The sequence below is a fragment of the Nyctibius grandis genome, chromosome 2 (genome assembly GCF_013368605.1).
Source record: "Nyctibius grandis isolate bNycGra1 chromosome 2, bNycGra1.pri, whole genome shotgun sequence".
Taxonomy (NCBI): Eukaryota; Metazoa; Chordata; class Aves; order Nyctibiiformes; family Nyctibiidae; genus Nyctibius; species Nyctibius grandis.
The window spans coordinates 92,291,520-92,315,083 of record NC_090659.1 but is presented as its reverse complement, the minus strand read 5'-3'; the positions used below and the strand labels follow the sequence as shown (position 1 = coordinate 92,315,083).

General features: G+C 37.7%; 1 protein-coding gene across 1 annotated transcript in view; it reads right to left on the bottom strand.

Annotated features, from left to right (window-relative positions):
- Positions 1–8,056: 8,056 nt before the first annotated feature.
- The window catches only part of DGKH (diacylglycerol kinase eta), a 172,970-nt gene continuing 157,462 nt past the window's right edge, over positions 8,057–23,564 (bottom strand). The window contains 6 exon segments of the mRNA XM_068418755.1: positions 8,057–9,203; positions 15,525–15,655; positions 17,047–17,155; positions 17,513–17,632; positions 21,771–21,863; positions 23,446–23,551. Coding sequence (XP_068274856.1) covers positions 9,114–9,203; positions 15,525–15,655; positions 17,047–17,155; positions 17,513–17,632; positions 21,771–21,863; positions 23,446–23,551 — 649 coding nt within the window. The 3' untranslated portion in view covers positions 8,057–9,113.

Genomic DNA, 23,564 nt, shown 5'->3' with positions numbered 1-23,564 from the left:
ATTCAAGGACCAGACCAATGAAAAATTCTGTACATTCTCTGAGGCATATATTCCCACCTGTATTGTAGTTTGCAGATTCTGTAGAAAAATCCAAATAGCAACTGCAGATTTCACATTGGGAAAAAATAAATACATTTCACTCATTTTAAAAAAATCATCACAGTAGGAAAATAGCCAGTAAACAATAGATTCAGAGGGGTTTAATCTTGGCCCCAGTGAGATCAGTGGGAGTTTTGCCAAGGATTTCAACAAAGCCAAAATTTCACCCAGAATCATATACAATTCTTTAGCTGACAACAATCATAAACATCCTGCCACTCCATTGTATAAGTTAAATATTAATAAGCATCTGTAAACATCCTTCAATTCATCTGATATAAAAAATATTATAATAAAAACAATGCAGCATCTCAAGCATTGTATAGTTTTAAGTTTTTTTGGCTCTACACACAAGTTGGCGTCATTATATTGGGCAAAACCAGGATATGTATACACATATATATATATATACAGGTGTGCCCACACATACACCCTACAAACTAGATACTACATATATACACACATGCACACGCAAATACTGGCAAGAGAACAACAGTCATAGGTATGGCATTTAAAAGTCTACCGATGATCAGTCTGATGATAACTTTTATGTGTGGAAGAGTTTCTAACCTACCCAAATCCTCTGCAGGCTTACACATAAATGCTAAAACTAAAATACATGAGCAATCTCCAAGGGGGACTGAAGTGCTGTTTGAAGCTAAGCACATGCCTAAGTCCCAACAGATCTATATATTTGCAAAGATGATGAATTTTCCTGTGGAGTGAAGAGGACCAAGGGGAAACAAAGGGCAGAAACTACTGAGCGTGCAGCAATTTTTACCTAAACCAGTACAAATCATACTAGATATTTGTTTTCTATTGAATATGCTTTTGACTTGAGTGGAAATCATGTGTTTCACCTTCTTGCTACAAAATGCAATTCAGACCGGAATATATGAGTTATGCAGAAAACTAGACAGTGTCGCATCTCTGCAACACTTCCATGTGCACTTTATGATGTGTTCACTCATGCAAAGAAGTGGATGTTACTACAGAATTAACTAACAGCTGTACTTAACTGGAATACTAGTTTAAGTGACAAGTCTGGCTAACGAGAGAAACGACCCATGTTAGGCTGGGATCCTCTCAGGACCTTTAAAATACCTTAAGATGAAATTTGCTGTTTTAAGTGCCAGAACACACACTGCAAACACATTCATGCAATTCCATAGTGCTGGCATTTAACGATACCTGCTCTGGACGTACAGTTGTGACAGGGAGAAGTTTTGTGAGTACTGACTGATATGTTTGCTGACACCATGAATTAAGACACAAAGCTGCTAGTATTAGATGTCATTAAATAATTTGTGTGCGATGACAGTGACAAAGAAGGACCAGGTGTCTGTTGCAGAGATCAGGCCCTCATCACCTCTCAGCAGCTACTCCGTGGCTTGTACTTTTTTATGTGCAAATCCCATCCTTTGCACATCTCATCTTCTGCTGTGAATATTATCTTCCCCTTTGATGATCCCCTCAACATACAAGCTTCAGCAAACTAAATTACTAGGTATACAGCTCTAGGGAGGCCCCATATTTCAACTCTTTTATTCAAAGGACATGGTCTAAGAGTGGCTACTAAAACGTATTATTTCAGGACAGGTTTTTGTCATATATGGATGATCACATTTTTCAAAGTGCACATTTTAAGGAGAGAGAAATCCAGGACAGAAAGTACAGACACCACAAGTGACAGATGCCTATAGAAAATCCCTGAAATCTGGCTAAGCAGTACAGTCCAAACGCCTACTTCAATATATAGAGATGGCATCTTGTGAGACAGCAGTACCCCTAGAAACCTTCCCGGTGAGTACCCACATGTCTGTGTGCTCGTTGTAAACCTTCACAAACTGTCCAAATAGAAAATCTTATATTCTTAAAATTCTCATTAAGAGCCCCCTGGCCCTATTTGTCAGCACAAGTGCTCTCCCTCCCTGAAAAGCAAGACCAAGCAGCTTTGAACGGTTTTCCTCAACCTAGAATCATAGAATTTTTTTTGGTTGGAAAGGACCTTTAAGATCATCAAGTCCAGCCATTAACCAAACACTGCCATCACTAAACCATGTCCCTAAGCACCACATCTACAATGTCTTTTAAATACCTCCAGGGATGGTAACTCAACCACTTCCCTGGGCAGCCTGCTCCAATGCTTGATAACCCTTTTGGTGAAGAAGTTTTTCCTGATATCCAATCTAAACCTCCCCTGGCACAACTTGAGACCGTTTCCTCTCATCCTATCACTTGTTACTCAGGAGAAGAGACCAACCTCCCCATTCATGTAATAATTGACTGTAACTGCAAAGAGAATTAGTCCCAAACAGACCTTACTTCAGCTAATGCGGGGAGAAAAACATAGTCATATCTGTAACTCTTTCCCTATTAATGACATGAACAGGCTGCCCAGGGAGGTTGTGGAGTCTCCTTCTCTGGAGATATTCAAAACCCGCCTGGATGCGACCCTGTGCAACATGCTCTGGGTGAACCTACTTTGGCAGAGGCTTGGATTAGATGATCTCCAAAGGTCCCTTCCAGCCCGAACCATTCTGTCATTCTGTGACATTATCAGGCTATTAATTAAACTAAAAAGTTTTCTATCCAATTAATACTTTAGTTTAATAACAGTAGGACTTAAAATGCTAATTCACTAGAAATATTCACAGTAGGGATTTGGGGCACTGTGGGGATTTTATTTTTGGCTTTTCACACGGTTTACATCATGAAAACAAACTACCCAATTTTACTTTTAGTTCACTTCTTCCTGGTTTCATCTTCCAGTTCACATGCTCTAGTATAACATAGCTATACCTGGATCAAACACAGCTTCCTGAAAGAATTGTTTCCAATGAATTTGGAAAAAAAAATTCAAATTACTTGAAACTTTGTACCATATTGCTTTTACCTTCAGTATCTTCAGTCCTAACACTAATCTTTCATTCATACTACAAATATATTTTTCCAAAGTGTTTGTTCCAGAGAATAAAATATAATTAGTCACTTGCATACTTGTCCTATTAACAGCTACCATAATTTCTCATATTTTCAACTGTCTTACACAGCTGGTGGAGTTAGCCAAAATACTTCTCTTTCCAAGGGCGTTCCAGTAGCTAGTGTTAACTGTTGGTGGTATGGCAAGCTAAATACAGTTTTCAGCAGGGTTAGCAAGAGTGTAACTTAAAGGATTTTAGTCCACCATGGCTACGCTAGACTTCAGAGCCTGAAGCCCTGGTCAATCTACATCTCCTGGAGTATCCTACAGCTTTTTCCTAGCCTGCCTGTCCAGCTCTTCTAAACAGAAATGGGGCGGGGAGACATGCAAGCGTCTCATTTTGCCAAGCAGCTGGGAAAGTCACCCAGACACAGGAGCTGGGAAGCAGTGTGAGAACATTAGTAGAGACATGACCTATGTTAAACATAAATTATGTACCAGCTTCTTCTGCCCTTGCTAATATAAGCAACAGGTTACATGGACTCAAAATCCTATTAAAGAGCTTATATAGAAAGTGCTTGTGTCAACTGGGAGACAAGGTCTTCAATTATTTAAAATAGATGTTTATAATTGTACCAAGTAAATATATGAATTTTGTGTTGACTGCTCTGAAGGTGGTACGTCTTTAACCACTGCAGCTAGATGCATTAAAATTTGGCCAGGAATACTCTCAGGTCTGCAATTGCCAAAGTGTTAACAGTGCTAATATTTTATTTTTTACAGTTGATGAGGGGATGATGTTTTAAGTTTATTTCTACAGGCTGGAAAAAAAACCTTTCAAAAACTTTTTTTTTTTTTTCAGTTAAAATATTGAGGGCAATCACTATTAAGCCTACAGAAGTCGCTGTGAATTTTGGTATTAGCTCCAACTGACTACAGGAATAGTCTCCTGGAAGCCTCTACATGGCTTCCAAATGGAATATAATTTCTGAGAAACAGACTGGGCTTCTGTATGGCAGAAATGAGCATTTCAAGTACATAAGCTAACCATTAACAGAGCTATTAAACCTAATGCAACAGTAGTAGAAAAGAACTAGAAAATTTTTTTCTTTTTGTAAAAAAGATCAAATTCCACACTATATTCTATATACAAATACAGGAATTTATACAACCAGTAAAGACCTTCTATTGATAATTACCAAATGATGCTTTATCAATCCTGCTGACACTATCATTCATCTCTGAAGAGGCAGCAGAGATATTTTAAGTCCTGTCCAAACTCCTCAGCTTCCTTAAGTCACCAGATAGATATTCCTCCTTTTACTTGACAGCAATACAGTCATGTACAGTTCCTGCAAACGTTAAATCTCCGCAGTTAGAATAAGCAGCATCAAATCTTGATGATATGAAAATCATACCACAAAACACACAATTTATGAAAACAGAATGGAAAAAAATGGGAAAGCCTGTGGAATAAATATAACACTCAGAATGCTGCAGTTGAGAGGTACTTACGTTATTCAGGTGAAAAAATAAATTTACAATTACTCTTATTTTTCTGTAGCTCTCACTTACACGAGTGACAAGATGATTTTGTGGTTGTAAGCTAAATATATTACTCCAGCTCAGTTATCCTGAACAATATACATTGCTTGTGACTCTACCTTTCACAAAGACTTTTTGCACAAGAGATGTCAAACTTATACACAAGAACTTAATGCTTAGGGGCACAGAGAGAGCAATGGAGAAAGAGTAGCAAACATTAGTAATGTAATCATTAATAGGAAGCATCAAGAAAAAATGGAATCACTGTGGGTGTTTTTGTCTTACGTGTCCATTGCAGCATTATCTATGTATAATATGTAGTTTTAAAGTAGCACTATGGAATGTCCTCTTATATTTGCTTTACATATTAATTTTCCATTACATGTGAAAAAGGTCTCCTGCCAGTCTTCCAGAAAGGAAGACTAGATACATTGAAAAACAGTGATAATCTTACCCTTGAAATAAGATCTGTTCATTACCAAGGCATTATGAAATTTTCATTAAGTGAATTAGCATTGTTGAGTTCAATGAAAAAGTCAAAATTGGCAGGTTATCTATTTCTCTAGAAAAAGCATAGGAAAATATGAAATGGGCCATTATTAAAAAAAATCAATTCCTCTTGTTTGAATTACAGTTATACAACATTGCAGTATGAATTTCTTTGGGCAGGGATGGAGAAAGAAAGATGATTTCTATTTATTATTTACAGGACCAAGCATGTTTACTCCAGTCCCAAAGAGAGACATACTGGATTGAAATAGTCTGGAAGTGTTTTTGATCACACGCTTTACATTTTACTGTTCTTCCAAGTTTAAAATATTTTTCTTTGAAAGAATGAGATGTTCAGGAGAAAAAATACTGATCAAGGGGAAATACATAAAAATATAACATAAAGAAAATTTGCAATTGCCATCATAAAAAAAAATCATTTTTGAACAAGTTTTTTCTTTAAAGTATTATAAAAAAACCCCTACAACCATGAGTTTGCCTGATTTAATTCAGTTTCTAAGAAGAAGGCATTAGGTATTGTAAAGGCAATACTTGCATGACCAAAATCAGAGGTTGCTACAGCAATTGAATACAGTAAGCTGGAAAAATCCTATTTGAAAATGACAAAACAGAAACACGCACTTAGCAATCTGCTGCCATTTTAAAATATGCATTTCTCCTCTTCCTCTTTCGGAGGTGTGGGGCATTTCATCTATATGAATACCAGCCACTTCAAAAAAATGCTGATTGCTCTGTGTTCCTTTCAGATTTTAAGGTCTGCTGACGGACCATGGAAATTAAGTGTATTTGACTAGGAGAAAAAAAATCACCCAGTAAACTTTGTATAGTGATTTTTTTATCTTGATGCATTTGGCATGTTGAATCAGGCTCCAAAAGATCTATTGGGATAACTTGTTTTCTAAAAAACTAACTACTGTCAGGGGATGTGTTTACCTTATTTTTGTTGAAATATTGGGATGTATGCTTTGAAGCACTTTAAACATCAGGATTAAATTATAAAGAATTCAGTTCATTAAAAATGTAGCTATGTCCTTAGTTCTAGGAGCTGGGGCTTTAACAGCAGTAAAGAAAAAAAACAATACTTGGAAATTACGATGATCATGAGATAGATAGTAACACTGTGTTCAAAGTCCTTCTTTAGAAAAGCCACATCACTAAACACAGTTACGACCCATGACCTCAGCAGAGAAACCCCGTAAAATATTTTGAGCCTCCTTGTCAGACCCATTTGGATTTGATAGCCAACACTAGTCTAAGGCATAGAGTTGCATAAAATTTGCTCTCCTGGGCAACTAATAAATACAGCATAAATGATGCTTACAATTTTTTTTCTACTTGCACGTTCAAAAACAACCTTCTGCTTAGGACAATCAAAGTTAAATTCTTTGGTGGTCATTTAAAAAAAATGAACTATACAAAGACAATTGATCAGTTGTCCTATACTGAGGTAATTTGAGGAGTGCCATAAGAAAGTTGCGTTACAAACTACATTTGCCCATTTTCTCTGCCTCAAAGCAGCTCCCTTTTTTAAATATACTCAGCGTAGACCTCTACAGCGACCTGAAGAGATCCATAGCCTGTCTTAACGCATTGCATATAGCAAGGCTGAAAGTTGTAAAGAGAATGTATCCTACAATCAGGAAAGCAAAGAAAGTTCTTTCATGTATTATGTCCTTGAATCGACCAGGAAGATTAACTACGTAATCTACTGTAACATCAATATATTAGAATGCTGCCACACATTACAATATAGCATAGCTTACGGAGGAACAAAGAGAAAAGGAAATAGAACTTGCGAAGACTGGACAGATGCCATTTGAACATCATTAAAGGGGTGAATGTCAAGTCCATTTAAAAAAAATATAATCTTTCCATTGTTTGCTTAACTTCCCATTGTTTGCATATGCTTCTCATTCAGCAGCATGAAAATCATGTCACTTGGCAAAGGGATTTTGGGTTGTTTTTTATGGAAACCTAATAGAACATAGCCTTTGACTTTTGTTTCTTTACCAGAATAATCAACTATGTCCACAGAGCTCCCAGAGTGGTGCCTGTTGAACCTACAGCAGCAAGAGCACATAGAACTGTTATTGGATATAAATTATGCCTGTTTTGCTCCTTTTGAATTTTTTTTTTTTTTTTTGCAACAAAACAATGAGGGGAATAGGTTTTACTTTCCAAGGGACTACTCCCATCACACTCATGAGAAAGGGAGGGCAAAACCAGGATGCAGTACTTGACGTTGGCCCCTTGAAATGTGGAAAATAAGCTTTGGAAGAAACGAAACCTTACTCTGCTGCCTGCGAGGAAAACATAAATAGATATTAAGATACTCTTTAACCTGTAAGAAATGTCAAAGCTACTCGATTAAGTAAAAGTCAAGTGTTCCTCGTCCCACAATGACACGTTGTTAGGAACAGCAAGGAGACAGCAATTCTGTGCAAGTTTTCTGGCAGGTGGTGTAATATCACCTCATCTCAAACATTAAAGTAGCTTTTTTTGTAGATATATGCAAATTATTCTTCTACAAGATTAATATTTTTGTGAAAAATTAACCAGGAAATTCAATTATGAAGCTATGTTTCGTTTAAGTAAACTGTGAATAACCTTATAAACTCTGGTCTAACGCAATTTCTAAACAAAGATGGCTTTCATTTTTTAACCTGTTTACACTCATGGATTACTATCTTGCACGTGATTCATCTTTGCATGCACAGTGTAAAACCTTAGAGTTTGTTTTTTGTAATTTTTATGATCTACTGATGTAGGAGTGCTGACAAGAAACAAACCAATGCCTTTGTAAAGAAATGCAAACAGAGACAATTTTAAATTAATAGTTAATTAGCAATGAGTAAAAGCTTACCCCACAAAAATCAAATCAGCTGCTACATTTTAAAACTCTTCTTATGTATGACAAATAAAATTATTTTTCCTGTAAAAATTTTTCATTAATCTTTCCACCTTCTTTTTTGAACAATAGAATAAATAAAGCCATTAGTGCCTAAAAGTTCAAATATGCTACAGATGTTTAAGATAACTGAATAACTTACAATAAAATGCACCATGAGAAAATTCTCATTTTCCATGCAGGAAGCCAATTGATATTTTTGTGAGGTACCGGTCTTGCAAAAATACTCATAAGTTAGTTACCTGATACACCTTCTGTACATGGTATATTTAAAAATCTATCTGTACAGTGTTTCAATCATATATAATGCATATAATCTGCTGAATATGGCACAAATGCTAAGTTTTCACACCCACACATCCTTTGCCGTAGAACACATTTTAGGCATAACACAACACTGAAGAATAGAAAAGTGCCTGAAACTGGGCGGGGGGGCAGGGGAAAGACACTCAAGTAGTAATAAATTAAACCTCATTCAAACCGATATAAAAGTTGTTCAAGTGTTTAAAGCATCAGATGTGTCATGCAACAGAACAACAGAGGATTCAGGCAGGCACACCATGCATTATAGTTTGCATTCATGGTATCACAAGGTATATCTCTCCCCACTTCTGCATGGCCAGTGAGTGCTTGGTACCTGCGGCACTGCTAGGCTCACGTGTTAAACCTCCAAAACCTCTCGGTCTCCTGCACAGGAGGTTTTACGGAGCTATGCCTCGGTAGGATAAGCGGACAACCTCATGCTGTACAGTAGGATCTTGTTGCAGCATAAAGAGAGGCGTACTGAGCTGCATATAAGCAAAGCAATCATTTCTTGATTATATTTTCCAGTCAGTGCAGTTCTCCCAATCGATTTACCCAAATGTGCTTATCCAAACTGGCCAAGTTCGCACACCAAGAAAACGCCTTCGCAGAACATATCACCTTTTCCTTTTTTTTTTTGGCACAAATCCTTTTGTACTCTTGCAGCAAGCTCTTCACCATACAAGAATTCAGAGATACTAGCCTGTACAAACACACCAGTGCTTACTCTTCCATAGAGTAAACTACAAAGACAGCTAAGTGCCTGCAACAGCTTTGCTTCTCCAGCAACTTTCCCTTCCCTCTCTAGGGAGAGCACCACCATAATTACACTTCAGAAAAAGGGGTGTTCTTGCCGAGCTCTTTAATTCCCTGGAGAATTCGCTTCATATGACCCACTTTCGTTATCCCCAGGTCCTACAGAAATTTAAAAAAAAAAAGAAAAAGAGAGAAAAAGAAAAAGAAGAAAGTTTATTTACAAAAAGGAAAAGAACCCCACCCCGCTGATTATGATCTAGCCATGCAACAGATGTCTAGAAATGTGCTCACTGCAATCAGCATCAACCGGAAAAGATTCTATAGCGCTAGTAAGTGTTGTCTAACAAAAAAATCAGGGCATACAACGAATCTCTTTCTCTTGCAGACAGAAAATTACTTACCTGCAAATAATGACAACCCAAAGCACTGCAATATCTGTCAAAAACATCTTTTGCTTGACTTCTAAGTACAAAAACTTTCCACAATTTCTGGCAAAAAAAGAGAACAATCTCCCCCTCCTCTCTAATACAGCAATCAAATGCTTGGTAGAATGTGATGAATTAGAGCTTCTGTCCAGCAATGTCACTTGATCTGAGGCCCTACGATATCTGTTTTAATCAACAAACACACACATCCCCAGTTTCTCAAGGGAAAGTGGATGTAATGGCTACAGGCATGTAGGACAACTTCCCTTTAGAGAGCAATAGAAAAGGTAAGCATTCGGTTTTCATTCCAAAAAGGTTATGTCTCCTAACATGGATCTTCTCGATTAGAGAGCTGGAAGAAAAATTCTCAGAAACATGACAGTCACATCCCAAAAGAAAATGTAAAAAGCCCAAGCATAAATCTCCTGTAGCCACCACTAAAGCAATCACATCAGCTAAAATGTTTCTAATATTGGTTTCTGGGACCCATCTCTGTATGAGTGACAACAGACAATAATTTTTTGCAGCAAACCTCTTCCAGTATTAATAACAGCTTTAGCAGCATCCTTTTTCAATTTTGACTGGTCCAATGGTCAGAGGAGCGGAATGGGATGACCAGCTGCGCTAATGATCCCCAACTGCGCTAATGAATTTTCAGCTCAGTTTGGTGGAAATCTACTTCCCTTATCCGTAAAACCCAGCTTTGAAAAACTCTTCAAAATCGTTGGGTTAGTGACGTTGAGCAAGTGGCAGATTCAAACACTAGTTATTTGTAGAATAAACCTTATGTAAATAGATTGTGATTGAACAAAAAAACCTTAGAAAAGTTCCACTATCTACTTTTCTGAAATAGAAATCCTTTCATTTTAATAGGAAGATTTTCCATTACAAAGACAGTTAAAGGAAGGGACTGTAATTAAGGAGCTTGAAATAATTCTAATACAGAATGAAAAATGGAACCATATATAACACTCAGTACCTACTCTACACAAAGACTGTATCTACCTTTCTATAGCCACAGAAACCTCAGAAAATCTGTACTTTATATTACTTAAAAGTCTTAGCATGCAATTAATTTTGCATTTCTCTAAAGGAAGAAAGGGGTGGTAAGATGGGCATGAAATAATTGTTTTACTGTAAAGGTAGCACAGCACAGATTAAACAGGTGGATTAATTTTCAGCGAGTCAAGACTGAATTCTGGTTATGTTAGAGATGAAAAAAACCATGGTTGTTTCTTCAGTTTAAAACTATCAGTACTATAAATACGTGAACATCCTTTATAGCACTTTGGCACAAAGGTGTCAGTATTAAAGAGTTCAAGATATGTTCATAAAAGTCTCCAAATCAAGTGCTGTTCATAAACCTATCTGAAAAAAAACTTCTGATGTTCCATATCACATCAATTTATGTTTCCGCTAACGGTCATCTCACTTATAAAAAAAATGTAGTACTAATTTTTAAGTTAAGAGAGAAGCGATGTAGGTAGCAGTTGTTAAACTCATCCCACAATGACAGTAATAGTAATTATTTTAGATTTGGAGAATATTTTCTTTTTTATGCTAAACTTAATTTTCCAATGAATCAAAAATACACCAACTATTGAAACTACTGAAATAGCCTGGTTGCTATGTGGAGGAAATTCTACATAAGGGAAAACCCATAAGGATACTTTCCAAACCACAAGAAGCCACACATTTTAAAGGTTAAGAACTTGCAAATTCTTCAGAACAAATATTTTTCACGAGCTGAACTTCTGTTGGATAAACAACATAGTGAGATGCTGCCAGACTTCAAAGATCAGAGGAAAGAATCATATTATGAAATTCCCAGAAAACTGAGCCACTTTTTCCACCAACCTTTACAAAATATCATCAACAATGCCTGTGTTTCAGAGGGAAGAGACTTCAGTTTTATTTCCGTTCCAGTCGAAGTTGCTGTAATGCAGATCAGAACAGCAAGTCTTACCACAGCAAGAGCCTCATCACAATTTTTGGGACCCTTTTGATAAATGCTGCCACACTCCCAGGGGAAAAAAAACAACCAGCAAGATAAACTCTGAATTTTTATGCTTGTGTAATAGTTTGGTTTGGAGGAAATTAAAATTTAGACATTCCTGACGCTAGATGCTCTCTTGTATCTTCAGTTTACTACTGATGCAGGAAAGTTTGCAGAAATTCTCTCATCTCAGACTGAAAGGATCTGCTGCAGCAGCATATCACGCATTATTCAAAAAGCAAGATCTCTGCGTTTTTGTGCATGCATGAGTTTCATCATGCTCTATCTGTCCATATTTAATTGATATCTAATTAACAAAAACCCAATTTGACTAAAATATGGTTTTGAAGACAAGACTCTAGCCAGAGTCTAAGGAAGAAAATAGCCTTTCTTTTTCCCCAGCTATGATCTTAAAACTACAGGATCACCTCTCCTTCTGCCCTCTCTAACCACTTTGCCATCTCTAGGACTCAGCAGGTAAGGCTCAAAAAATTCTGAAAAAGAAAAAAAAAAAAAAAAGGTTGGGCAAGAAAAAGCTGATGAAAATTCTTGCAGCAACTTTCAGGAGTTCTTCATCTGCATTATATTATGGTGACTGGGCCCCTGTCTGCTTAGCCAAGAACCCATTTATTCCAGGTTTGCCTCACAGATTTTGGCCAAATGTACCACCAGTGTAATACTACCAAAGAATTTATATAAACGCTCCTTAATATTAACATCTTCCAGATGAGAAACCTACCCTACTTGCATTCCCAGTGTCAAAAGCCATCTAGCATGCCTGAAGTCCAACAAATCTTAGAAAACATTTTCCATGCAAGAACTTTTTCAAAACGCACTACTGCGAAACACAGAGATGAAATGCCGCAGTCCTCAGCACAGACTTCACCCTGACTGGCACCGCTCATCAAGCTGACATGAGGCATGGAAACCCTTTCTCCAAGGAAACCAACATTGCTATGGAGTTCTAAGGAGACATCACCCTCGTCCTACCAAATGTGTTGCAGTTCTGGTTATTACTAAGTTGCGTGCACAGGAACATCATTATCTTCCATCTGAATATGAGGAAAAACTTCTTTACTTTGAGGGTGACAGAGCACTGGAACAGGCTGCCCAGGGAGGTTGTAGAGTCTCCTTCTCTGGAGATATTCAAAACCCGCCTGGACATGACCCTGTGCAACGTGCTGTAGGTGAACCTGCTTTGGCAGTGGGTTGGACTAGATAATCTCCAGAGGTCCCTTCCAACCCTAACCATTCTTTGATTCTGTAATGCCAGCATTTATTTCAGAAAAATGAGTCTAGTTTTCAATGAATTTGCTTGTAAAATAAGATTGAAAAGAAAGTAATAACTTACTTTCTACAGTTTCTACAGCATAGTTCGCAAATCACTGCCCAGCCCTTCCTCAAGCGAAAGAAAATTACATGGGTGTAAAAGCCTAAGATTCCCCTAAGTAAAATGAGGCATAGGAGGCTGAAGAAAGGGTATTACTGCAGGGGCTGGATGGAGAGAGGTATCTGGTTCCTCTTGGAGGTGTTCTCCATTTGCCAGTTGCCACACAGAGCTAACTGTGAATGGGATCCACAAACTACATAGAAATATAATTAGAGGTGTCCAATTCTTCAGTCAACGTATTGACCTATTTCAGTTATGCGTGCAAAGGAAGAGAGTTTCATCAAATCCTTTTCTGTACTGCTTTTTATCTCTGCTTTTGACCACAGAAAGAAAGGTGGAGCCAGAGGATTCAGCTAAAACAGGCAATGATTTTTTCTGTTGTAGACATGAGAGGTAATAGAGGTAAACCTATTGCACATGACTTAAGAGCTTGTGAATCAATGGTGAGCCCATTTAGCTTGGCAGGAAGCACAACCCTTGCACTGGAGGAGAGGCTGTAGACAGATCATAGCTCACAAGAGCACTGAAGACTCATCTGCACACGTTGGTAGCCAAAGGGAGGAAAAATTAACAGGGCAGCTTGTGATGTGTTCCTCATTTCCTAGGTACCACATTACACGTCTTGACACCAATTCAGGTCACTGGTCAGAAAACTGCAGGCTCCCTGAGCCACTTCTAATTGGCTCCCTGCAGAGATCATGCCTGGTATGTAATGAACAGGATGAGTGCTAAACTCAGCTATTTAAGTTCAGTGTTGCTACATAGAGCGCAAGCCATGCTTGGACAACAGCCTGGCCTACCTTACAAATAGCATTGCTTTGCAAGCTCTCAGCATCTACTAACGAGTAGAGGGGGCGATTCTAGAGCAAGATTGCTGCTACCACAGCATATACCCTTGGCAGCTTGCGTAGAGCAACTCCTTGTCCAGCTATGCTGAGCAATTTAAAACCTCATATGTGCTTCCAGGCATCACTAGATAAAGGGGACAGTAAAAATCTGTCTCAAGACAAGCTTTTAGATATTTCAGGGCATAGGCCTTTGTGATGGGGTTTTATTTATGCTGAATCAGCATGAGTCTTAGCAACAGGGATAACAGGTTGATGATCATCGTGCTGCAGATATTTACTTGGTTGAAGTGCCAGTCTTCTGGGCATGTAGTCAAATTGGTACCTATCAGAAATGAGGCATGGGCAGAAGCCACGTCTAGTTTAACACTGGTCTTACCCACCATCAGTTATTCCAACAAATTTGACATCTTGATTTTTTTATAAGATTTTGTAATGTTTTAGCAAACCTATGCATTGTGTGATGCTGAGTTTCCCAGTTAAGTTTTAAATTTGTTCAGTGCCCATTCAGAACAGGGACTTGAAACATCCATCACTGAAACATTGCAGAGGATTGCTTGGATAGTTTTCTATTTCTAAATTTTTGCAGGGAGGGACTGTCCTGAAACTGTCCCTCCATGTCAGGAACTATCCTGAAAGAAAGGAATTTAACTTCCATGGAAAGAAGCTTAGGTTATCTAATACCAGAGGGTAAAATAATACACAACAGTCAAACAGATCATCTCCAACACAGCTATCTTCAGCAGCTGCATTCTACTGTAACAGTCACACAATATAAGCACTACCTTATAGCATCAGGATTTCATACTATATAAGAAACTTTACAAAAAATGGCACATTTGTATAAAAGTATTGCCTCTATCTGGAGACTACTGCACTGTGGCTAGAGCAATGACTTGCACTCTAAATGTAAATGTTTGTGATTTATCCAATATCCTGTTTCCTCTCTTATGTGCTAAAAGCAATTGCAAAACACATTATCAAGAACTCAGAACTCATTACTACTGAGTTCCCGGAAAAAGTAATGGAATGAATCCCCAAAGATATTGCCTCTATTACATATAATGGATGCACTTAAGTCATTCTTGAAAAAGACCAGCAAGCTCAAATAACAGCCTCAGACTGCTAGGTAACATTTCCCCCTGCAAAACTTATCAATCTGACCTCAGAAGAAGAATGTTTTACAATTTGGGAGTCAAAAGAAAGTGCTCTTTTTTAAATCTATACAGCTAAAATCAGGCAGAAGTTGGTGAGGGATGAGAAAACCTATTGCGAAGGTCTATTTTGACACACAAACACCAATGCCATATAAGTCCAATGCCGCAATTTATTAAGCTGCTTCTCTCTCTCACACTCACTATATCCAATATATATACAATAAATCACCTGAGGCAGGTCAGCTGCTCGTAGCTGCTGACCTTGCAGTAGATGATAGATTCAAAATTATTATCACCACCTTCAACTGATCCATACTGATCCTGTTTAATGGAAACTGTGAACTCTTGAAGATAACGTTATATTACACTGATGTCAGTAAGATATAAAACATGCTTTTCCTGTGCCTTCTGATATAAACCATAATGCTATCATTCTACATAAAGTGCAAAAAACCTAAATTTTGGATAATACAGATATTCTTGGTTGCGAGTACAAGTCAGCACTTCAGAAATTCAGGCCAAACAACAGCGCGTATTAGTTTATTGCATATTTGCACAGTGTAAGCCAAGCTACAAGCACATAACAAGTGCAGGGAAAGAAGAAAAGTTGGTTGTTGTTTTGTCAAAGAAAATGGTCAATAGCAGAAAAGTAGCACAAAGGAAATACCTTAAGATCTCGCCTTTCCAGATGTAAAAGCTCAGAGCCTCGGATGTCATGGCTGATGAAGATTTCTTTGTACTCTCCCAAACTGAGCAGATCCAGCCAAGCAGCAACTTCATCTGTGCCCCATTTTTGAACTACCAAAGTTAAGAGCAAAACCCCCTTAATTTCTACATGCTCAAATGCATCACAAGCAAAGATTAGGCCAAAGAGAGTGGAAAACAGAGTAGAATTGCCGTGCTAGCAAAGGGAAAGGTTAGAGGTGTCATTTCCACAAAAACTGACAATTTCCTTTTTACATGCAGGTTACAGGTTAGCAGTTAACTTGAGAAAGTATCTAAACAAAGTTGGGGCTCTTTGCTTTGCAGCCATGCTTTCAGCTTTACTCCAGTTTCTTCAGTAAAGCCTTTAAAATCCCATGTCCCAACAAATTCACGTTTAAACCATCTTAGGATCAGTGACGCAAAGTCTAATGTTGTTCTGCTTTGTACCATTAATTTATTAGTAGTCATCCAGGGAGAGAAGAAGCCTTCAAAAACTAATTAACATGTAAAATTAAAATAACAACCATACCTCAAATATAGCAATGGCAGCAAGCAAGTCCAGTTTTAATTAACAGATTCTAGTATTTTTAATTAATGCGACAAGTATTGTTTAAGCTACTGTGTTACACAGGCCATTAAGAAGCTCTCTGTAAAACATTGTTCTCTAAGGTTAGTTGCCCACATTAGTCCTAATAAGACCACATTTATTGAAAAAAAATAGTTATGCTACTTATTGGTATAATTTTGCAACTTCATTCAATGCTGCTCAGTTTTACAATGAAGTGAAATATGAAGTCTAATCTGAAAACTAAAGTCTGATCAACAACTGCAAGATTTTGCAGATTATTACCAACTGTCCATTAAAAAAAGAAAGATGTAGAAAGAGTTTTAGGACCATCTGATCACTGATTAACCCCTGGACATAATCTTAAGGAAGTAAGTTCATGGATAAGGGAGGAGAGGAGAGTGGAGTTTGTTCAACTTCTAATTAAAAAATCAGTATTGACTATCCTGGCTTTTTGTTTGATTTGTCTCACTTGCTGAACTTAAAACCCATCTGAAATTTAAGAAAAACGGGTTAATTAAACCAGTGTGATAAAAGCTACTGTGCACCTTCTGAAACTATCCTGAAACACCTGAATTGGAGCTTCACAGGGAAACAATGCGTTTACCTACAACTCGTATTGCTATGAGTTAATCAAATGGAACCACCCGCAGACACAGGTCCTGTCGCATGATAAAACTATCGAAATATTTTTGCAGTAGTTCTTTGGTTCACTTGGAAGTCTTGGGGTCCTACTGAATGCTTTCTAAACGCTTTGAAAGAAATCTTCATCCTAATGAAGATTCCAGTTAGCTCAATTGCTTTTCACTTTGACTTGACTCTTAGGTAGAGTGCATCATGTCAGCTCTTACCAAAAAACCCCATAAAATCACATTTTCCCCAAATGCTACTACTTTCTTTGTAATTTCAAAACACATACCAGGCTGGGGGCTGGTCTTATGCTTCTGAACTTTTTCTTTTTTAAACTTTGGCACTATGCGAAACACTGTACTTCTGTTGTTTCTTTTAGCATAATCCAGAGGGGGATCCTGCATGGAAGAAGAGACAGTTACCTTTAATTAACAGAAAACAACAGTTAAATTACATGCTTGAGATGGTAATCTCAAAAACTAAGACCAAATTTTACTCCTGTAAAGAATAATATCAGGATTTAACTCTGTACCTGTTTCATTTATTAAATAACCATTCAAAACCTTTACATTCACAAAAGGGAACAAACCACAAAAAAAAGCCCTAAGTTTAGAAGCTTGTTCACAGCAGACAGAAAGGATCCAGCATCACTACTGAAATTGCCTCTCCAGATCATGAGGGATTCTAATGTACTCTTCCCTATCGAAAGAAAATTAAGTTCCATTAGAAACAGGAAGTCTTCAAACCAAACTCACCTCATCGTCATTTGGTTGAAAAACATAATAAAGCCAAGGTATCTCAGCAAGTTTTCTCAACTCTATTTCCACGCAGTGCAAAGCATCAGACAACAGCTCTTCATGGGGAGCTTCTAACTGCTATTAATAAACAGGCCAGAAAAACAGTATTTTTAGTTTTGTTAATATATAACATTGAATTCTAGATATGTTGTTTACCACACGCAAACAGATGACTACTTCATGGTGAGCATAAAGGAATGGTGAAAACAATCTTAGCAAATTACGTTTTCCTTCAGAGATGGGTCAGACCACCCTGACACTACATTTAGTATGGTCCCAACCACAAAGGGATGACTGAGACAGCTGAGACTTTTGGTGCAGACCAGCTGGACCTCTGCCATCATTCATCACAGTCCCGAGTCCTCACAGAGCAAGAGTTATCTGATAACACTAGTACTAGAACACGCTAGAAATGGAAACTACCAGCACAAGGGAAATAAAACCTGACCAGAACAAAAGCCTGGAAAATCTTTTTATGAAAAGTGGTGTAAAAAAGTTGAATAGATGGTAGTAAGCCTGAGTTATTATTTGCAAATGTGTTCATATGATAGATTACTCTCTCATGGTCAAGTAAGAGGAAATGGATCTTATCAAAGATGCTCCATTCCCAGAGGTCTTCCAGTGGTGATACGATACCTGCCCTACCCATTCTAAATAGGTGAGACACCGAGTGCTAGCCACTGCTGCTGGCTGAGGGTGGGAAGAACGGGGACCAGGCATAGAAGAGGGACCCGACTGCAGCCCCAGATGAGAGACAAAGCCAAAGACATCAGTAAGGCCAAAGAGGAAAAGAAAGTGGTAGCAGTGTAAAAAGCTTGGGACTTGCTGACCTATGGGAATTTGGCTCTATCAACACTTTGAAAACCGCATGGAGGTACCAGTTTTCCTTCAAACCTCGGTCTGAAAACTATTCTGCAGCTGTTGTGTGAGTCAAACTTGTGAGGAAGAGGTAAGACAGGCAGCTGATCCCTGGCAAAGCTGTTTTGGGCTTGTCAGGGGTTGCTGAAACACCATTTTGAGGTTTAATCCTGGAACGAGTGGCTTGGAATCACTAATAAAGCAATCTAAACATCTGTTTCTCTCTTTGAAGTAAAGGTAATCCCAAAGCAGTGCAGAATATCCTTTTGAAAGAGTCTAATTAAGTTATATCCTAGTGAATGCATTTTTAAAAAGGAGTTGTAAGAGAATCTTTGATCTCTAGTGCTGGAAAAAGATTTTGACGTTGTTGGGGTTTGGTGATAAATTACAAGCCCCCATTAATTTATCCTACCTAACAAAACCTTCTTTCCTTTTGTTCAACAGTTTGCAGATGTTATCACCTTTCAAAAGAGACACCATCTCTAATAAGATATTGCTGTTTAGTAAAGTAATGCTGGAAATATAAGCTCCCTCTTGCTATCATGTTCTTTTCTCTTCTAAAGCTCAAAGAATTCAGTGCCCATAAGCAGACTCTGATCTTTCTTTTGCCTTCCCTTTTTTTTTCCATTTGAATAGTTCAGTTAATTTGGAGGACAGTGGAAGACCCACTTGTCTTTGAAGAAGTTACAACTTTTCTCATGTTTTCATTTTTTGGAAATTATTTAAGTCACCTATTTTATAAAAATGAATGAAGCAAAGAGTTCTCTCCTTTGCAACAAGTGCTTGTCTTTGCTTGATTCTCAAAGGAAAACATTTTTCTTGGGGACAAAAAAACCTCTCATGTGATGGTGAGGAAGTGTATGCATTGGCAATATTGCTCCTGAAATAAACCCAAAACCATAGTGCAATTCTGGTAAAGGAGGAGTCAGTAATTTAGGGTAAACTCTCCTCCTAGACCATCTAGGAAAAGCTGCTTATTTCCAAAGTGAAAATTAACACTACGAATGAAACAGTGAAAATTAAGGGTTTTTTCCGTCTTTCCTAAATGAAATTTTTAATATAAAAATACTTGATTCTAGTGAACTCAGATAATTTCATTCAATTGAAATGAAACATTCTGTCATACTTCTCCCTTAATACATTGGAAAATTGTGCTCTGTTCCAGACTGGAAATGCTTTTAAAAAAGCAAAAACTGAAATAGTCATGTTTTGTCTAGATATTTTCTAAAAGTACATTTTTTCTTTTTTCCGAAGTGTATTCCAGCCATAACCATCTGTGAGATTCCACAAATCAGCTTCATTGTCCCATCTTATCATTTCACTACAAATGGTATTTATAGCTTACTCACCATTTGATGTCACCTAGCTAATACTGTTGTATGAACTTTTTTAATCATATCTTACAGAAGGCAGCAGGAATCAGAGTCTCCTTGTATATGTATTTACATTTCTTTTGCCTCCTTCAGGAGGCATCACAGAAAGACTCAAGAGCTGGTAAATGGCAAAGCCAAAGAAAAAGCTTATCAAGTACTATATGCAAACAAAGACATCAATTTACTGCTATCAGGAGCTTTCTTCACAAAAGAGAGGGGTGAGGGAGAATTGAAGAGGTAAAAAAAAACAAGAGAGGAAGATATTAAAGAAAGAAGGTCCATCTTTTTCAGAGGAGAAAGGTAATTTGGAGAACAGTGTATGATAGCAGCAGCGGATGCAACAAGCAACACCTTACATTTCATCTGTCTCTATTGAAATAGAGTGAGGAACCAACATATGTTCAGCTTCAGCATTTATAAAATACATGGCAATAAGGTTAACCAAGGTGCCTTGTTAATGTGACTGTGAAATACTGTTCTAAACAAGCACAACGTCAAATAAGTGTAATGGACATCTCTGGAAGATTATCTTGGTGTCTTCCAAAAGGCCTTTTTATTAAAAGGCGGGTTTGATGTTGACTCATGAAGACATTTGCCCAGACCATAATGAGAAGCAAAGTACAATATGTAAAAATCAGAAATGGACAAATGAATCAAATTAAGCTTTGGAGCCTGAACAAGGGACCAGTGCGACAACACAATGAGATCACAACTGGCTATAGAAAAGGTAATGTTTCAATGGGAAGGTTTCCATAATAACGTTATTTCCAGACTGCCTCGATAAAGTACACTAGTCCTAGTATGGCATTACCAACTTAAACCTTTTCGTCTAATTCCTCTTCCTAAACTATTTTAAAATTTAAACAAATTTCTCTATTTTGATTCCCCATTCAACCTGAAATATGAGGGATTAGTAATAGCAATTTGAAAAAAACAGCAGATATTTTTCCCTTTTCTTGGACAAAAACATCCAATGAATAACTTTCCCTTCTAAAAACTCATAAAATAGATCATATGAACCTTATCTTTGACTATTTCTAGAACTTAAATGGTTACTAGCCTTTAGAGCATATTAACTTTTGGTTACTGTAGAATAGACTCGTACCATTTATCACTTGTGTAAAAAAGTATTTGAACCTGCACTAGTAAGTTTCATACCCTACCTCAGCTAAATGAAAACATTCCTATTGATATCCATTTTTAATTATAACACTTAAATAAACAGTAAGTAATAAATTTGCTTTTGAATCCAAAGAAAATGTAACTGTGTGTACTATCTTCTTAATGTAAAACTGGACCAGCACAGAAGACCTGACATCTTTCTTCTCTTCACAATGTCACATACAGAAATTTTCTAATTATACATCCAGGCACAACAATTCTTGAGCAGTCTTCGTCATTTTAGGCACAGAAACACTAGCCAAAGAAGAAGATGCAAAGTCTGCAAGTAACATCAGAGGTCTACTGAACACTTACCAGTTAAAGGTTATAAAAGAATTCCTGCCAGGTACTAGAACAAGGGTGAGATTTACTTGCCCAGATTAGATCTGTAGAAGGTCTGAACACGTCTCACTCCAGGTTTGCTTTAAACTGTGAAGATAGTCACATAATAGAACTCCAGAAGTTCTCTTAAATGCTAAATCTCCAGATGATGATTTAACTTTTTCTAAGATAGGCCTCCAAGACAGTTGAGTGTGAATCAACCTCAACAGGGATACTTATTTCTCTCCACTGTCTACTAAAAAGAAGAGCCCAGGCAATGACCTTTTAGATATCTGAAGTGAGGTAAGATGGATGCCAACCTAGGACAAGAATTCATAACTCATTCCAATACAAACCACAAGTGCAGTGTAATATCCTCTAATTGGCCTTACAGAGCTTCTTGTAGCGTGCCATAAATACTGAGCTGATTTAAAAAAATCACCAAAGAACAAATCACAGATAATCTGAATGAGGGAACAAAACCACGTATTTTGTGACCTTACCAAAGGAACTCTTCCTACTAGCAGAGATTCAGTTTCATTATGTAGGGCCTTCACATTGACAGATATCTCCATGGCAGTGTTTCTGGTAAGGCTCTGGGGAATAAGAAGCATAATTATTTGAAGTAATGCAAGTCAGAATGAGAATAAATACTTTGGACTTACAGCACAGATCTTAAGCATCTTCTCCTAGGAGAAATACATCAGTTTACCTCTATGCTGACAACTTCTTCAGCACTGAGAATAGACAACAAAAGTGTAGTATCTATTTACTGTCTTTTCCCCAACTTCATTTAATATGACGTTATACAATCTTGAAGATCATCAAGGGACCAGCCACCTGTGAGATGAATCCACAATTTTTATGGATAACGAAGGCCAGCAGAAAAGTTGTGGGCCTCATTTAACAATGACTGTTGACCTGAATTGTTCACCTTATCCTTAGCAGAAGTAAGCTGCTAGCCATATTTTAAGAAGGAAAGGTTAACTAATATATTTACCATACATAAATTCAAGTTAGATATACAGTTTCCTCCCAATTAATCTTTTTTGGGTCCAATCCCTGAAAACACCCAGATTGTCTAACGGGAAGAGAGAAACCAGGAAACTCATTTCCCCTCACCCCATTTGCATTCTCTGCATAGCACCTGGATAATAATTAAGCATGAAAATTTCTATGAATGCATCCACAAGAATTGACCTGTATGGAGTAACAGCATTTCTTCAGCCTTTGTCATGCCTCCACTCTGTGTCTGGGGACATGCCTACAGAGTTGTCTGCAAGTAGGTGTGAGCTTACTTTGCCTATTGTTTTTGCTGTTTGCTGACCTGAGTTTGGTTTATCCATGCTCAGAGCTACATTAGTACACCACCCCACTTGATTTAATAAGCACTGCTGCAGCACTTCAGGATGAGCACCGCTGGCTGTGGACCTCCACTGCAGATGGAGCAAATTCTTGACTGCTTCCAAAAGGCAACAGACACTCTTACCGTGCCCCTAATCCAAACTCCCTATCTCCCTTTTGACTGCTCAGTCCCCCCCTGCAACAACACCCAGAAGGTCTGCATTTTAAGTGTCATTAATGTCCCTTCCTAATGTCAACATTCACAAAAGAGAGTATCAGCTGGGGAGGACACTGATGAATGCAGAAACTGCATCTTCCGCCTTCTCAGATATCATATCGCTCTAATATCAGGAGGGGACTCTCCTCTTTAATATTCTTCTGTAAAAAAGCAGTTCTCCTTTTCCTGGTATTATTAATACCAGGTAACTCACATTCCTGGTATTATTAATAAATTTCAGAATCACTGAGCATGATCTCTACCAAATTCATCAGCTATGGGGTGTTTCCCTATGCATGCAAAGAGCTGAGACTCCCTGCTGCTATACAGAGCAGCACTTTCAGAATCAGAAGTAACCTTCCCTTTACTTTCACCTTAGAAAAAGTGGAAAAAAAGGGGAGAAGATACAGCCTCCATTCATCTGTTAAGCAATTTCATTTAAACCTGAGCATGTGTATGTATATTTAGAAGTTTTGTTTATCAAAAACTTCAAGAATTATCATCCAACTTGTTTTAATATGGGGACAGGGAGTACAATACAGCTCCCGCATCACAAGCTTATGCACACAGATATTATAGCTTATTTACTTATACATAAATCTCTGTTCTTCTTTTACCTCAGGAAACCTTGGGTTGGCTTTATTTAATGCATGTGAACATGCATTAACAGCATGAGCAAGCTCCTGCTCCAAGAGGCCATGTATTTTTGCTGCTTCACAGATCCTACAAAAACATA